The following is a 15,651-nucleotide window of genomic DNA, read 5'->3' as shown; positions in this document are numbered from 1 at the left end:
TGTGTGGCCTCCGAACTAAGATTTTCAACTTTAGCTCAAATATAATATTATTTCAATACGATGTCTTTGTACTAACTGAAACTTGGCTCTCAGATGAGATATCGATTGCTGAATTCTTTCCCAGTAATTTTTTAATATTTAGATATGAAAGGAATAAAAATACCAGTAGTAAAACACGTGGGGGTGGGTGCTTATTGATGACGAAAAATCACTCAGATCAATAGTTATATCCACAACATAATAATGTAGAACAAGTATGTGTTAAGCTATTGCTTCCAAATAATAGTACCATACTCATATATTTTGTTATTATCTTAATTTATCACTTCTCATATTGTAAATAGTACTACTACTTGTGTACGAGATACGATTTATCCGTATTATCGCCTGCACTAACAGTGGTTAGTAACTATATAAGTATTGGATTATATTTGTATGTCATGTCCGATATTATGAAATCTTTGTTATTAAAAATATATTATTATTATTATTATTATGATATAATACTCTAATAAAGTACGTGTTTATGACTAAAAAACAAAAGGTTGTTTTTTTTTAGTTCATAACCAATCGTTACATATATAAAACAACAGGTTCACAATCTGATTATCAATTTTTTTCAAATTTACTAGCACAATGTAAATTAGTTTCAAAAATATCTCTAAGATCATATATTAATAATACCCAGGTTAGTCTTGAATCGAACCTGAAAAATTTTTGGGAATACATACAGAACAAAAGGAAAAACTCAATTATTCCAGAAGAAATGCATCTAGATACAGAAGTAGTGACTATAGCACAGACTTCCGGACTTTTTGCTTCCTACTTCTCATTGGTATATAAAACTATCAATTTAAACCCGAATAATCTAGCAAGCATCTCAATTGAACATTATTCTCATTTACCCTCTATGATCATGTTCTCTGAAGATTATGTAATTAATGGATTAAATAGTTTGTCTTCAACTCGCAGTAAAGGTCCGGATGACATAGCTGCTATTCTGCTTTTCAATTGTCAAATAGCATTAAGTACCCTTCTTACATTGTTATTTAATAAATCTCTCCTACAAAGAACTTTCCCTGCAGTTTGGAAAATCAGCCGAATTATATCAATCTTCAAATCAGGTGATCCCACCGACATTACTAATTACAAGAAAATCTCAAGAAAATTGAACAACAGTTTACATCAATATTATCCATTGACCAACATGGGAAACCACTAATATAATAGATTTTACCTCTTTCACTTTAGATGCATTTGAAACTCATCAAAACTCATATGCCATATATATAGATTTCTCAAAAGCATTCGATGCGGTCGATCATACAGCATTAATCCATATGTTGGACCAATTAGGTGTAGAATATCCGTTATTGTCATGGTTTTAATCATACCTAACTGGCAGATCTCAATTCGTAAACTTATTTCAAAATAAATCAGACTATGTAAAAGTCATATCAGGCGTACCACATGGTGGACATTTATCACCGCTCTTATTCAATATTTTGATAAACGCTATATCAAAGGTTGTTTCACCATGTAGAATTCTTTTATTTGCAGATTATGCGAAGATTTTTCATAAAATTAATACCTCTGATGACTGCAACACACTGCAGACTACTATATCTAAATTGGTGGACTGATGTGATATGGTAGGGCTCTCCTTAAACATGAATAAATGTAAAGTAATGTCATTCTACAGAGCACGAAATAAAATTAATTTTGATTATTTAATCCGAAATGAACATTTACTTCGTGTAGAGCAGGTAGATAACCTAGGTTTTAACTTAATGCCATCTTTATCGTTTAAATATCATATTGAGATTATTACTTGCAAAGCTTTACGTACGTTAACCTTTATTCATCGAAGCACATTTAATTTCAACCATGCTAATTGCCTTAGAAAGTTATTCACCTCATTAGTGCGATCAATCTTAGAGTACGGATCTGTGATATGGTCTCCCAACAGACAAATAGATTCCCAGAAACTTGAGAGGGTTCAAAAACGCTTTTTTTCATACGTAGGTCGTGTTCTCACCCTCCACATGATTATACACTAGTTTCCAAATATTTGAATTTGCCTAACCTGGATAACTAGAAGAAAGATTTGAGACACAAAATTTATAATTAATCTAGTTCACGGTAGTATTGATGTGACTCGCTTACTTAGTAGGGTATCATTTCACGTACCGAGGCTTCTATGTATACTTGTGTACTAAATTTATCTTAATTCATTCTAATTTAAAATTGTCTTTTTTTTTCTTACATATATTATCTTTATGTTTACATATGTTTATTCTACTACTCTTTATATAATCATAGTACCTATTGTGAATTTCTTGTAACGTAATGTAATAAAATTGTTATCTTTATATTATTAATATTTTCATTGTAAAACTGCCGTCAGGAGTTGAAATATAAAAATAAAAATAAAAATAAAATGTTTTATTTTGGATTTCTCTGCAAAATGAATACACCGGAATGAATAGATAAAAATTGAAAATTTTGCTTTTTTTTCAACATCATGAATATGTCAATCCCCATTTTCGACATTGGAAATAATAAAAAACATAAAAAGATATTGAAAGTAAATTACGCTTAGGTTTGTCAACCATTTACCCATGAATCACAGACCTATGCAGGCCCAGATTTTTATGATCTAATTAATGTTTTTTTTAATACTTTCTTTGAACTGTTTAAATTTAACTAAATAATATTTTTTTTTATCATAAAAAAATTCAAAATTTTTCGCCATTACTTAATTTATTTTTACGTACCCCTTAAGATAATTTCGCATACCTTTAGGGGTACGCGAACCCCAGGTAAGAAACCGATGTTCTATCTAAAATGATAAATACTTATCAACAGTTTTTTAAAATAATTCCAAGTACAATATTTTTAGAATTTCCCAATAGGTTATAATTAAATTGTATTTCCAGTTTGGTTTCGATCGCCGTTACGTGTGTAACACACATTAATTTTAATAATTGCTCATTACTCTCTTATCTAATCCCAGTTTACTTTAATTATGTCGTCTCAACAAAACGAAAATGTAACTACTGGTAAAATCTTTTGAGGTAACCAAGCCTTAAAACATAGATCGAGATCTAATAAAAAAAATTTCTCTACATCTTCTCTTTTATTATAGGTAGAGCACAAAAAAAACCAAACTATTCACAAGTCAAAATCGATTTTCTATTCTTGCTAAATATAATGACGCTGACTAGAATACACCTTTTAACGAAGTTCTAAACTGTAATAGCAACACTACACTAAAACCACTGCAAGTTTACGTTATAAATGTAAGTAATATCTCCGTTTTCATTTCAAATTTGAAATCCGTACTAAATGCTACAAATACGAGTATCGTCTTTAAATCAAAAACTTCATATTTTATCGTTCGCATGCATTTCCGTGAGTATTATAATTTATTTATATCTCATTGAATGAAAATCAACGCCAGTTGTCATACCTATCAGTCCAATGATATTTGTCCTTTACAGGTTGTTATTCGAAATCTCCACCCGATCACATCACATGACATCATTTCCAGTCTCTCAGATTTGGGACACCATGTCATCAATATCTAATTTGTCATCAACGTTAAATTTCGGATAGTTTTATTCTACCTCTACTTATTGTTGATATTAAAAAATCTCCCAATAACATGAACATATACAAGATTGAATTTCATCTAAGCATTAAAATAGGGGCATGGATCAATTGCGCCAAAAAATAATTTTTATTTAAGATCAATGCACCAATTGCGCTCCATATATATTACGGTCAATATAACAATTACGCTATTCAAATTTTCCTATCTTCAAACATGAAAATATTGTTAATAAAATTGATTTATTATTGTAAAAAAGTTTAAAGGTGGATATTGGTATAACTTTAAATTTTAATTTATTTATTTATATTATATTAAGTATTTATAATCGAACCAATATTGGTTAGTGTATTTATTTATTATATAATTATAACCAATTAATAAGTTTTCCTTGGGTATTGTAAAATGTTTTAAGCGCAATTGGTAAACTCCTTAAAATATTAGTTGAAAAATCACACCTGCGCACAGGCACGGTACCAAAGGGAAACAAGGGTCTAGTCCTCCAGAAAACAGTTCAGCCTCTTCACCAGCCTCCACTGAAAAATATATATGATATAATAAGGTCATAATACATTATTTTTAAAAGAGCCATATCAAAGATTTTATGAAATATACTTTTTAAAAATTTGTAATTTATGTAAATACTTTCGTATTTACGAAGATTTGTGTTTTAAGTTTTTGGATAGACTCTGAATTGTATACATGTATTTTACTTATTTACTTATGGTTTATTACTATTTGTTCGTTTTCATTTAATTGTGGTTGTATGTTATGAAAATAATAATAGCTATATTATGTTATATGACACGAAAATATTTATATTTTATTTAAATTACCTCAGTATTTATTGAAAAAACCTTAGCCCCTAGGAAAAAATTCTAGTGCCATGTCTGCCTGCGCATATATATACATGCAATATAATATACAAGTAATGAATATTGACGTTGTTATTATTATTATTATGAACATTATTATTAATTTTTTTTCCTTTTCTCTAATTATGTACCTACTTACCGAAATTTTCTTATTTAATCAAATTATGGTACCATGTACATATACTCTTTGTAATTCTTGAGCTAAATAGTTTCTACAAATAGCTAATAAGAGCTCGTAAGTTCATGCCTTAAAAAATGTCTAAATAAGCATGCATTTATGTACTCAAAATTAAAGTTTTTCGTCCCGCGACCGCATGTAATCAAAAATATATATCGTCATCGATGATCTGGGGTATTTTTTCATTACTATCATTGTCATTGTAGTCAATATTTTTTTGTTCCTTGTATATTTATATTATATTATATTTCATAAATATACGCCTCATTTCTTTTATTCGGACACGCACGCCATCACGTACCTACGTGGCGTATAATATGGTCTGTTATCGGCGGCTTCAACAAACCCCGATGAATATCGCAATTGCATAGTAATTGTTTTGTAAGAAAATGTATACCTTTTGCAGCACGTACCGCTTTTCACTGTCTGTTCAAGCGGAGTCATCATATATATTAAACGCGAAACATCAACGATTATTTCTGAATTCATATAAATTCAATATCCCCCTCTCTAACATACACAAAAACTGTCAACGTTTCTTTTTTGAACGAAATGTTTATAATTTCTTTTCATTCTATTGTTCTGTGCGTTATTATAACCTTACTGGTTTTTGATTTTTAAATGGCATATTGTTGTTAAATTTTTCAGAAGGCAAAAAAATGTTGTTGATCCCCAAAATGTATAAAACCAAATATAAGACCATTGTAATTCACTTAGAATGTTCGATAATTATAATAACAGATGTCTTGTATCCTGTAAATTTATCACGTTACAGTGTACAATTATTGTAATTCACGTCGAAACAGATGACGACACATATTTCATAAATATAATTCTCAAAGTTTAAAGTTAACATGAAAAAAAAATATTAACTTAACTCAATTTAAAAAAAGTAAATCTACTTTTTTTAATTGGTATAGGAAACACATAAAGCGTGATTTGTTTTTTCTTATATCTTAAATAGTAATAAACAGTTTTTTGTACTTTTATCAGAGTATAAAATATACAATGCAACATTTATACTTACCTATTTTAATTTAATTAATTTATATTATAATCAAAGAACTCTAAAAAGTGAATAAATTCCAACTGTTGAATTATTAGATAATGACGTACGAGTAGTGAACAAAAATAGTTAGTAATACAATTATTATAAAAAATTATTACTATTAAATGATTACTTATTAATAAATGTATAGCACAAATAATTTAACATAATAAAAAAATATTTAAAACTATATTATTATATTTATTTATATTTAGTAGTAAGTACCGTATCTTTTGAAATATTTATTCATGCACTCATTATGGTTTAATTAAAACGATCAATTTGATATTTAAATGTTTATACTTTTACTTATATTCATATTTTAGTACCACGGGTCATAATAATACTGTTATAGCTAATTTGACGATTTGAATTTGATCCTAAACCTCAAACAATATATAATACGGCAATGTATAATGCACGCACTTTCGCGATAATTTAATTTGCGGTTTTAAAAGATAAGTCTTAATAAAAAGTGAATTAAAACATCGTGTGCATCGTTCCAGAAAATAATTTGCAGCTGACGTGCGTGATCAGCCAAAAATGCGCATACGGAGGAATTATATCAAGCTGTAGAGGATTAAGTAACATGGTGAGATACACGCTAAGGAACATATTATTTTTAGCATAATATATGTTGTACTTAGCGTATCTACTCTAATACCTCGCAATTTTGGTAGGTTATATATTATAACTTTATTATTGATCATAGATAAAATTTAAACAAATAATCAAAATATGCAATATACCGAAACACGAAGAATGTATTTTAAAATAGCCAATCAAATACATGTTTTTATTAACATGTTATAAGATACTTGGAACGAAAAAATCAAAAAAATAACTATACAATTTATAGTGTATGAACTTGGTTTACGTGCGTGCATGCAAAATTATATGGTACAACTGATGCAATTAATAACGAACACAACGTCGACATTTGTGTACAATATAAAACCGAGGATAGGTAGTATACCGCGTGGATTCGGAATCGTTGGCGTATAATATCTACAACTCGTGCACGAACCTTTTGAAATGTTCGAGTCGAATCCACAGTGCAGAAGATGTATCGATGACTGAATGATTCGGTAGGGAGGATAAATGTTTAAACACGAAAATATCGTGCGAGCTTCTAATCGCTGTAGCGCAAGTTAGGATATCGAAACGTCGATATAGGCTTACAAAACAGAATCGTTAAACGTTAAACAGCACAGTATATTATAACCTACATGATGCTGATGTATAGTTTATTATACGACACATATAGCAGATGGACGTGCACTTGCGTATACAAGATAAAATTGGTAGAATACGATGCGACAATAATATTGTTCAAAGTTAAATTGCCCTCGAAAATGCCCCTACGTGAGGAACGATACATACAGGCACCTACTCACCTATATTATATACTTGTTAGAAAATATTATACTGCACTCAGATGAGAAATTTGAGTCGGAGAATTCGAGGTAAGTGTCAAAGAAAAGTAATATAATACAGGGACCGATGTGTGTCACTGTTGCAACAATTGGTGGTTTCCAGGAGGTTGTTACAATTTAAGATCGAAGAATTACGATGTATATAAAAATGATAAAACAACGTTTAATATCTTATGTATGATATTAAATAGGTACTCATAAACTATTATATAGCCATAATATTTATTGATATATTCCGATATTTCTTTAATTGAATAAATAATATAAAATTATAGCAGAACACTGCAAATGTACCGTCCATTTAACAAGTATGATTATATTTCTTAATTTTTAGTGAGATTAATTTAACGATTTATATAAATTACGAATTGATTTATTAAAATAAATCGTTCAAATAGTAATCATTACTTTTAATGATAAAATATTAAAAAAATATATAACTTAATTATTAGTATATTTTAGATATGGAAGTAATTTTTAAAATTAAAATAACCTGTAGAGCTGATATGATAACACGAGTATTGACTGTTTACTGTTTTACAAATTTCGGTTTTACGTGAAAAAACTATAGCGATGAACCTCCCTTCCGGTTGGAGTTAACTGTATAAATGCTACGTTATAGTTCATAAAATTATTATATTTATACAGTGATATTTTTCAGTGATACTAAAACAAACGAGCAGCTTGTTTAAGGGCAGGCGAGAACGGAAACCTAAAATTTTTCCGATAACTATGTTTATGTATAACATGAGAAAATTAGAGCTACAGTTAATTGCTGTTATATCGTCCACATAACATATCAAACACCACAATTAAAATATTGAATATATACCTTTTCTGATATTATCCTTCTCCTCAATTCTCGATCTCCTCCGTCATTGCGCTCATCATTAATTCAATCTCCAACGCTGGTTTCCACATTTACAAAATTGTATTTACTATTTAATTTTTATTTAATTATTTATTTATTTTTATATTTGTATTTTAAATAATTAATAATTGTCATACTATAATGCTATAATGTCTTAGATATAAAATCAATGCAATAAATTAAATAAATAAATAAACATATTATATAAATAAAAATGAAATAAAGCGGAAAACGAAGATAATAAGAGGACAAAACATGAGCCTAAATATTATACTCTATTATATACGGTTTACATGTACTATAAACATTATGTATATAACATGAGTAATAAACGTGAAAGCGATATAACTAACATACGAAAGATGAAAAAATACCGCACATACGAATATCATTCACTTTATCTTCATAATATTACGTATCATTATTAGGATCATGATTCTCAATGCACCGGGTGCAGTGACGACGGGTGAAAATCGCATTTAGTCGACAGCAGGTTCTATATCTCGCGGTTGATCGCGTAAACATAGTTATAGAAGACAGTTCACGAAGAGAACTAAAATTCCAATCGATAATTTCTAAGAGAAAAAAGTATAGTTCGACGTGTAAGTATAACGATGTACGATATATTTTTAATATTAAAGTGTTGAACATTTATTTTTTTCGTTTATCTTATATAACTTTGTGAATTATTAATAAATACATATGAGCCATAGACTATTTGTTTTGGCATAACACACAAAACTACAACGACCATTGCTTACCTAACCGTCCGGAGGAATAAAACATAAACCGCGATTTGGTTTAGTATTTCATACTGTTATAATATTATATTGACAGAATATACGAGTATACGTATCTTAAACATACATAAAACAATGTAAATCTAAGACGCTTATATTTTCGTTAGAAGGAAACCATGGTTATTACATACATCGTCTAATGGTGTTACATTTCTTCGTGGAGTGCTTTGACCAGTTTCTGTACCTGTACTTAGTGTTATATCGATCAAAATATCTATTTCTTAGATTCATAGATAGAATATATATATATATACAGGCATTTTCGTCTTAATTTACGTTCTCTGAATTATTTTACAATAAAGAATATACAAGATCTTTAAATTCATAAAAGTAATCCTATAAGTTACGTATAAGTAAAACTATAAACTTTATAAGCTTTAAACGTGACAATACTTCTTTTAAATTTTATATTACCATATCCACACTAATTCATAATTCAACATATACCATATCGAATATTACTAGAAGTTTGGCATTTGTCTCCTATAAGAATAAATAATATTGAACTTTATATTTTTGATTATGATTTATAAAAATATTTGCGTTTAAAATAATATTGCGTTTATCTTGACGAAATCAAGTATATGCTTACATATTTATTTATTTTGAGAAAAGTCTTTTATACTGTGGTCTTAAATTAACCAACAACATGTATACACGGGAATTTACCAATTGTGCTCTAAACATTTTACAATACCCAAAAAAAACTTATTAGTTAGTTATAATTATATAATAAATTTATACACTAACTGATTATTGTTCGATTACAGATACTTAATACATTATAAATTAATAATTTTTTTTTCTTCACATTTAACAAGTTACTTTTTGATCGTCAATTATTAAAAATTAAGTTATTTATAAATATAATGAAAATAAATAATACACTAATTTTTTTTTTTTTTTTTGTGAGATAACATAATATAATTAAATAAATTCAAACTTAAAGTTATACCAGTCACATTATAATTTACATTTAAACCTTTTTACAGTTATTAATCAATTTATCAACAACATTTTCATATGTGAAGGTAAACAAAATTGAATAACACAATTGGAATATTGACCGTAAAATATATGGAACGCATTTTATACATTGACCCTAAACAAAAACTCTTTTTTAGACGCAATTGGTCCATACCCGTAATACACGACTATGATTATCTTTAATCGTGCCCTAAACAAAAAAGTCAAAAATTCACCACTTTACTTAAAAAGAAAAAGCGATAGTTATACATAAAAATAACATAACAATATTATATAGATATTTGGTACAGTAGTTATACAAAATGTGTGTAATCGTTTAACTTTTAATCTAACTTTTATACATTTTGTGATAGATAAATGAAAAATTAAAAACTTAGGAAATTGTAATTTAATTTTTACTTTATATAAAAAAAAAAAAAACTCTAATTTTCAGTTGCACGTGCTTTTTACCTCAGGACTTTTTTTCTGCAAAACACAAATGTAATACAGTACCTGGCTAATGTGTACTTACACTACAGAATGTATCGAGTAGCGTCCAAAGGTTACGCATGTCAACGATGCGTGAAAAGGAAATGGAACAAATACAACGGACTAAGAGAAATTTCTCGTATTCTTTAATAATTTATGACTTGTCGGGTGAAGTCACCACATTTACTGCCGTTACCGATGAATGGATAAGTTTAAAATTTATCGTTCAAAAATAACCATTTTTTTCTCACGTCCTCTATGCACGTTAGTCCACATAATATTATTACTCTAATTCTAATTTATTTTACTAAATATATTTATAGTATAAATGCTCTAAAAAATAAAAAAATTCTATAAAAATTATAAAAAATGCACCATAATAATGCGTTAAAAAATGTATTTATTATAATTTAAAAACAATATTATGAAAATAATGTTACAAAACATATATAATTATATTTATTTAACATAATAATATTAAAATAGGTACTTTTTTGTTTAATATTTACATTTTGTTTAACTTTATTAAAATTTGATCATCATTAGACTTTGCAAATAGAAAAATTTCCTTCGACTATTTTAATTTTGTTCAATTTTCAATAAAATACAAGTATGTACATGGGCCGATATGTTCGTATTTATTAGTTTATCAATTAAGTAGATTACCTACTAAACGTGCAAGTTTTAAACGAACAAACGCCAAAATACGTAATCAAATCCCTAATATTTAAGAACAAATAAATACATTTTGAAACATGCTCTTAAAACTTAAAATTACATAAAAACAATAAAATATGCCTTAAAAATGCACATCAAGTTAAATTTGTCATAAAATGCGAAAAAATGCAACATAAAAACTAAATTAAATTAATCAGTATCACTTAAAATATATTTTCTATTTACTGATCTACGTGATTGGACATTAGAAAAAAAGATCCATTTGCATCAAAATCCCCAGCCCTATATGTAACTATTTTGGTTTAAACGTCACATGATATGATGCGCTATCCTATTTATTATTTCGTTTTAAAAACAATGTGAAATCGTAAATTTTCAAATGTTTGGTTTCTATAGTCATTTTTAAGACAAAAATTATAGGTTGAAATTCTATTTATTTCTGCAAATAATTTTATGTTGTGTATATGAAGTATATGTATTTGTATCGTATATGTGTCTAACTTGCAATTTTTCATAATCAAATATTTTATCAATCTCGTACGAATAAGTTTTGGTCATACTTTTCATATTGTACATTATAATTGTGCGAAATCAATATCTTAGCGTCATAAAATTACACAATACCAAGAAAATACTTTCCTCATCGCAATAATTTTTCGAGTGTTTCACGCGCATTAGTAAAACCCAACGAACTTTTTAGTACCGGTGTCTTTTGTAATACGTACTCTTGAATAATCAAAAACAAATACTAAAAAAATATTTCTATGACTATGCATCATCCGTAAGATCTGCACGTAGCATCGTATTATAATTATAATATAATAGAATACGCAGTGCTCGAAGTGGTGGGGATACGGAGGGATGGCATCCCTCTACTTTTTTGTATTTACAGTTTTCATCCCTCTACTTGTTTTGTCTAGAATAACGCATTCCTCCTAAGACTTTTATTTTAAAATTATATACTTATTATCATTTTTATATTTATATATAAGAAATTATTTTTTTTCGGTGAAAATAATTGTTTTTAACATTCAGACCCAGGCGCCCGGCTCATCGTGTTGTTTAGTATAAGCCGTTTCGCAACCCATATTATACCCGTATTTAGAGCCTTGGACTAAGAATATACCTTATGTGAACTATAAAAAAAAAAAAATGTATTATAGGTACACAAGGTGTGAAGAATGTTATGATAATATCAGGAAATTTGAATTGTAAGGCATCCCTCCACTTATCTTGAGCCATTTCGACCACTGAGAATACGTCTCATGATGCGGAAACACGCGATCAGCAATAAAATATAACGTAATACAATTGTACCTACAACATTATTATAATTTACCGAGTGAAAAGAACTATTATACTGAATATCGTTCATGCGAGATAACTCCCTTTGATATTTTTACAATTCGTTTTATTGCAGTTCGTTAACCGCTTAATCGTTGTACCAATTTTTCTTTTGCGAAAGCTTCAAGACTTAAAAAGTGTACACAGCCTAATAATATTCTGTGCAGACGCATCGCCGTTATTTCCCAGCGATTTGCATATAAAACGGTTCGGTGCAGTACATTATCCGGTGAGTATAATATAAGATAGGTATTAGCTCAGTATTAAACCAAACCGTCTGCTTAGGAAACATTTTTTTCAAAACTGAATTTTATTACAATAAAAAAATTGTATCTGTATTAATATTTAAGCATAACACATTTTAAGATCATTTAGCTGATTAGTTAAGCAAACTGATGAAAATCTACAAAAAATATACAAATTAAACAACTAATAACTTCATTGCTCTCACAATAACACACCAATACGCGTGTATGAGGGATTTTTATCTTCTTGTTTTTATTTTTCGACCTATCGATTGTATTTATAGCACGTATGTGTGTGCGTACATCTGACCAACCTACACGACATGTAAGCGAACACAGCGATGGTGGTGTAATACGTAACACGCGTCTACGTCGAAGAAAATACAACTATAGTTACCGGGGACTTTTTTCCACTTGAGTGGAAAAAACGCTTCTGGTAGGAATTTTTAATTGTATTTTTTCATTCTTATCGGTCGTTTCAGAGGACAATATTTTTTATCGCGCTTGCTGATTTTTTCACTACCGTTCACAGGAGTACTACTAAAATCCATACGTCACGATACGTTTTTGGAAATTTAACACGAGGAATAATATATTTCTAAAATAACATCAATCCAACATCAAACCCTATTGTAGTAACTTAATTTTCGAAAAAATCATTCTCTTTTTATACAATTATTTAAATCCTATAATATTTTGCATAACATTTCAATTCTGCATTTTTGAACTTAATTATTGTATAAATTTGTTTACAATTTTGTTGATACATTTTTAATTTTGTATTCTAAAGCAAACAACCAAAATTTGAATGCGTAAAATTCAAGTATCTAATCAGTAATTAAATTAATTGTTTTTATATTCATTATTTCAAGTTTATTTTGGATAAATGGTGTGACATAGAAGACTGTAGAAGATATATTATTACCAAAAACTGGTACACTACTACGGCTGCAAAATGAAATTACTTGTATTTCAATTATTTCAATTTCCAAATAACGTGTCGAACATAAATTGTATTTTTACTGTGTCCATAATATTATCAAATCAAATAGTAGGTACACCAATATGTATCGTGTGTATATATATTTTTTTTAATGCAAAATATTTAGTTATAATTTTAATATCGAACGGCTAACATTATAAGTGCATTTAAATTGAATTCAATGATTTTTCGACAATAATGAAGCTCGATCTGAAATGGTTTGCTCATGAAAAAAATCAATTTTTGTGTATGTATTTAATTTAGTAATATTTTCACTAGAGAGTTTTTTAATCGTTGACGTGTAAAACTATTGAATTCAATCGACATAAGTTTTACATATCTGCTTATACCTCATACTCTCTCCTCAGCTCTGTTCGAAACAGCCGACGATATAACAAAACTCGTGTAGCAATCACCGATCATTGGAAGATCGAACCGAAAACCAAATTAAAGCCATTGCTTCAGTATGTTTCGTGCGGTGCCACAGCAAAAGTTGCAGTTATATTTATTTATTTATTTATTTATTTAGACGGGCTAATGCCCATTAATAAAAATATATAAGATGGTCAGTATTGTACAATGCCAGGGTAAGCTTAGTGGTTAACAATGCATATTTTATAGGAAACATATTTAGATAAATGCTAATATTAGGTTTTATACAAATAACAATTAATAATATAAATATATACAACATATTATCTAATCTATAAAATTCTTACGTCTATTTTATTAAGTTGTTTAAGTATACTTTGAAAATATCAGTCGATGTACATGAAAATAAATCAATAAGAAATATATTAACAAATTCCATAACTCTAATAATAGGAGAATTTTGACAATAATTGGTAGATTGGAATGGTACATAAAAGGTATTTATTTTTCTTGTACTACGGCTAGGAACTAGGAAGCTTAATCTTGAAATTAATTCAGGACAATAAACTTGTCCATTAAGTAATTTAAAAATAAAACATAGATCATGCCTTTTCCTTCTAACTTCTAATGATTCTATGTTTAAAAAAGATAATAATGGCTGATAAGAAGTGTGAGGAGTACGCTGAATGTTACAGCTAAAGGACAAGAATCTCAAAAAACGATTTTGTATCGACTCTATCTTTTTTATCGGGCCTATTCTACTGGGTGACCAAATTATAGAGTTGAAGTCCAAAATTGACCGGATAAAAGAGCAATAAAGTGCTTTTAATGCATAAGGATCATCAAAATTTTTACAGTTACGATTTATAAATCCTAGCATAGAAGAGGCTTTGTTTAGGATATTTAAATAGTGCTCATTGAATGACAGAGATGTATCAAAAATTATACCTAAATCATTGTTCTTATAGACACGAGTGAGTTTTGAATTGTTTAAATAATAATTATAAAGATGTGGTGTTCGTTTTTTCGAGAAGGTTAATACTTTGCACTTAGAAATATTTAAAAATAGTTTGTTCTGGTCACACCAATCATTAAGGATGTTTATATCGTTTTGAAGTAAGTCGGCATCATTTGGGGTGTTTATAATACGAAATAATTTTAGGTCATCCGCAAATAGTAACATTCTTGAGTTGGTAAATTTGATATCATTTATAAATATATTAAATAATAATGGTGCAATGTGAGATCCTCGAGGGACACCTGAACTTACATTATATTGATTTGAGGTAAAGTTTTTAATTTTAACATATTTTTTCCTGCCTGTTAAAAAAGATACCACCCAAGAATGAAACGGATCGCGTAAGCCCAAGTGGTATAATTTGGTGGTAAGAATATTATGATCAATTTTGTCAAATGCTTTTGAAAAATCGGTATATATAACATCTATCTGGTGACCTGCATTAAAAGCATCTAATATATAATGCTGAAATACTAAAAGATTGGTAGTAGTCGACCTTCCAGTCATGAAACCGTGTTGCTCATCAATGATAATATTTTTAAATATTGGATTAAGTTTTTTTGATATAATACTTTCAAATATTTTTGGAATTATTGAAATAATAGAAATAGGACGATAATTAGTTACTTGAGTATTATCACCTCCTTTTGGTATTGGTGATACATAAGTAATTTTCCATTTATCCGGAAAAACATCCGATGAAAGCGATCGATTGAATAAAACTAACAAGGGAACG

The 15,651-nt window shown here is 28.3% G+C and overlaps 2 protein-coding genes across 2 annotated transcripts in view; one reads left to right on the top strand and one right to left on the bottom strand.

Moving 5' to 3' along the window:
- Positions 1-15,651, bottom strand: part of LOC112687265 (RNA pseudouridylate synthase domain-containing protein 2-like) — a 403,559-nt gene that overhangs the window by 362,128 nt on the left and 25,780 nt on the right. The window lies entirely within an intron of this gene.
- On the top strand, positions 767-1,222 carry LOC112694277. Its single transcript, XM_025569704.1, has one exon. The coding sequence runs from the start codon at positions 767-769 to the stop codon at positions 1,220-1,222; it is 456 nt and encodes a 151-aa protein (XP_025425489.1).

This window comes from Sipha flava, unplaced genomic scaffold (assembly GCF_003268045.1).
Source record: "Sipha flava isolate LNK unplaced genomic scaffold, YSA_version1 0_pilon_pilon, whole genome shotgun sequence".
Taxonomy (NCBI): Eukaryota; Metazoa; Arthropoda; class Insecta; order Hemiptera; family Aphididae; genus Sipha; species Sipha flava.
This window is presented reverse-complemented; position numbering and strand designations above follow the sequence as displayed.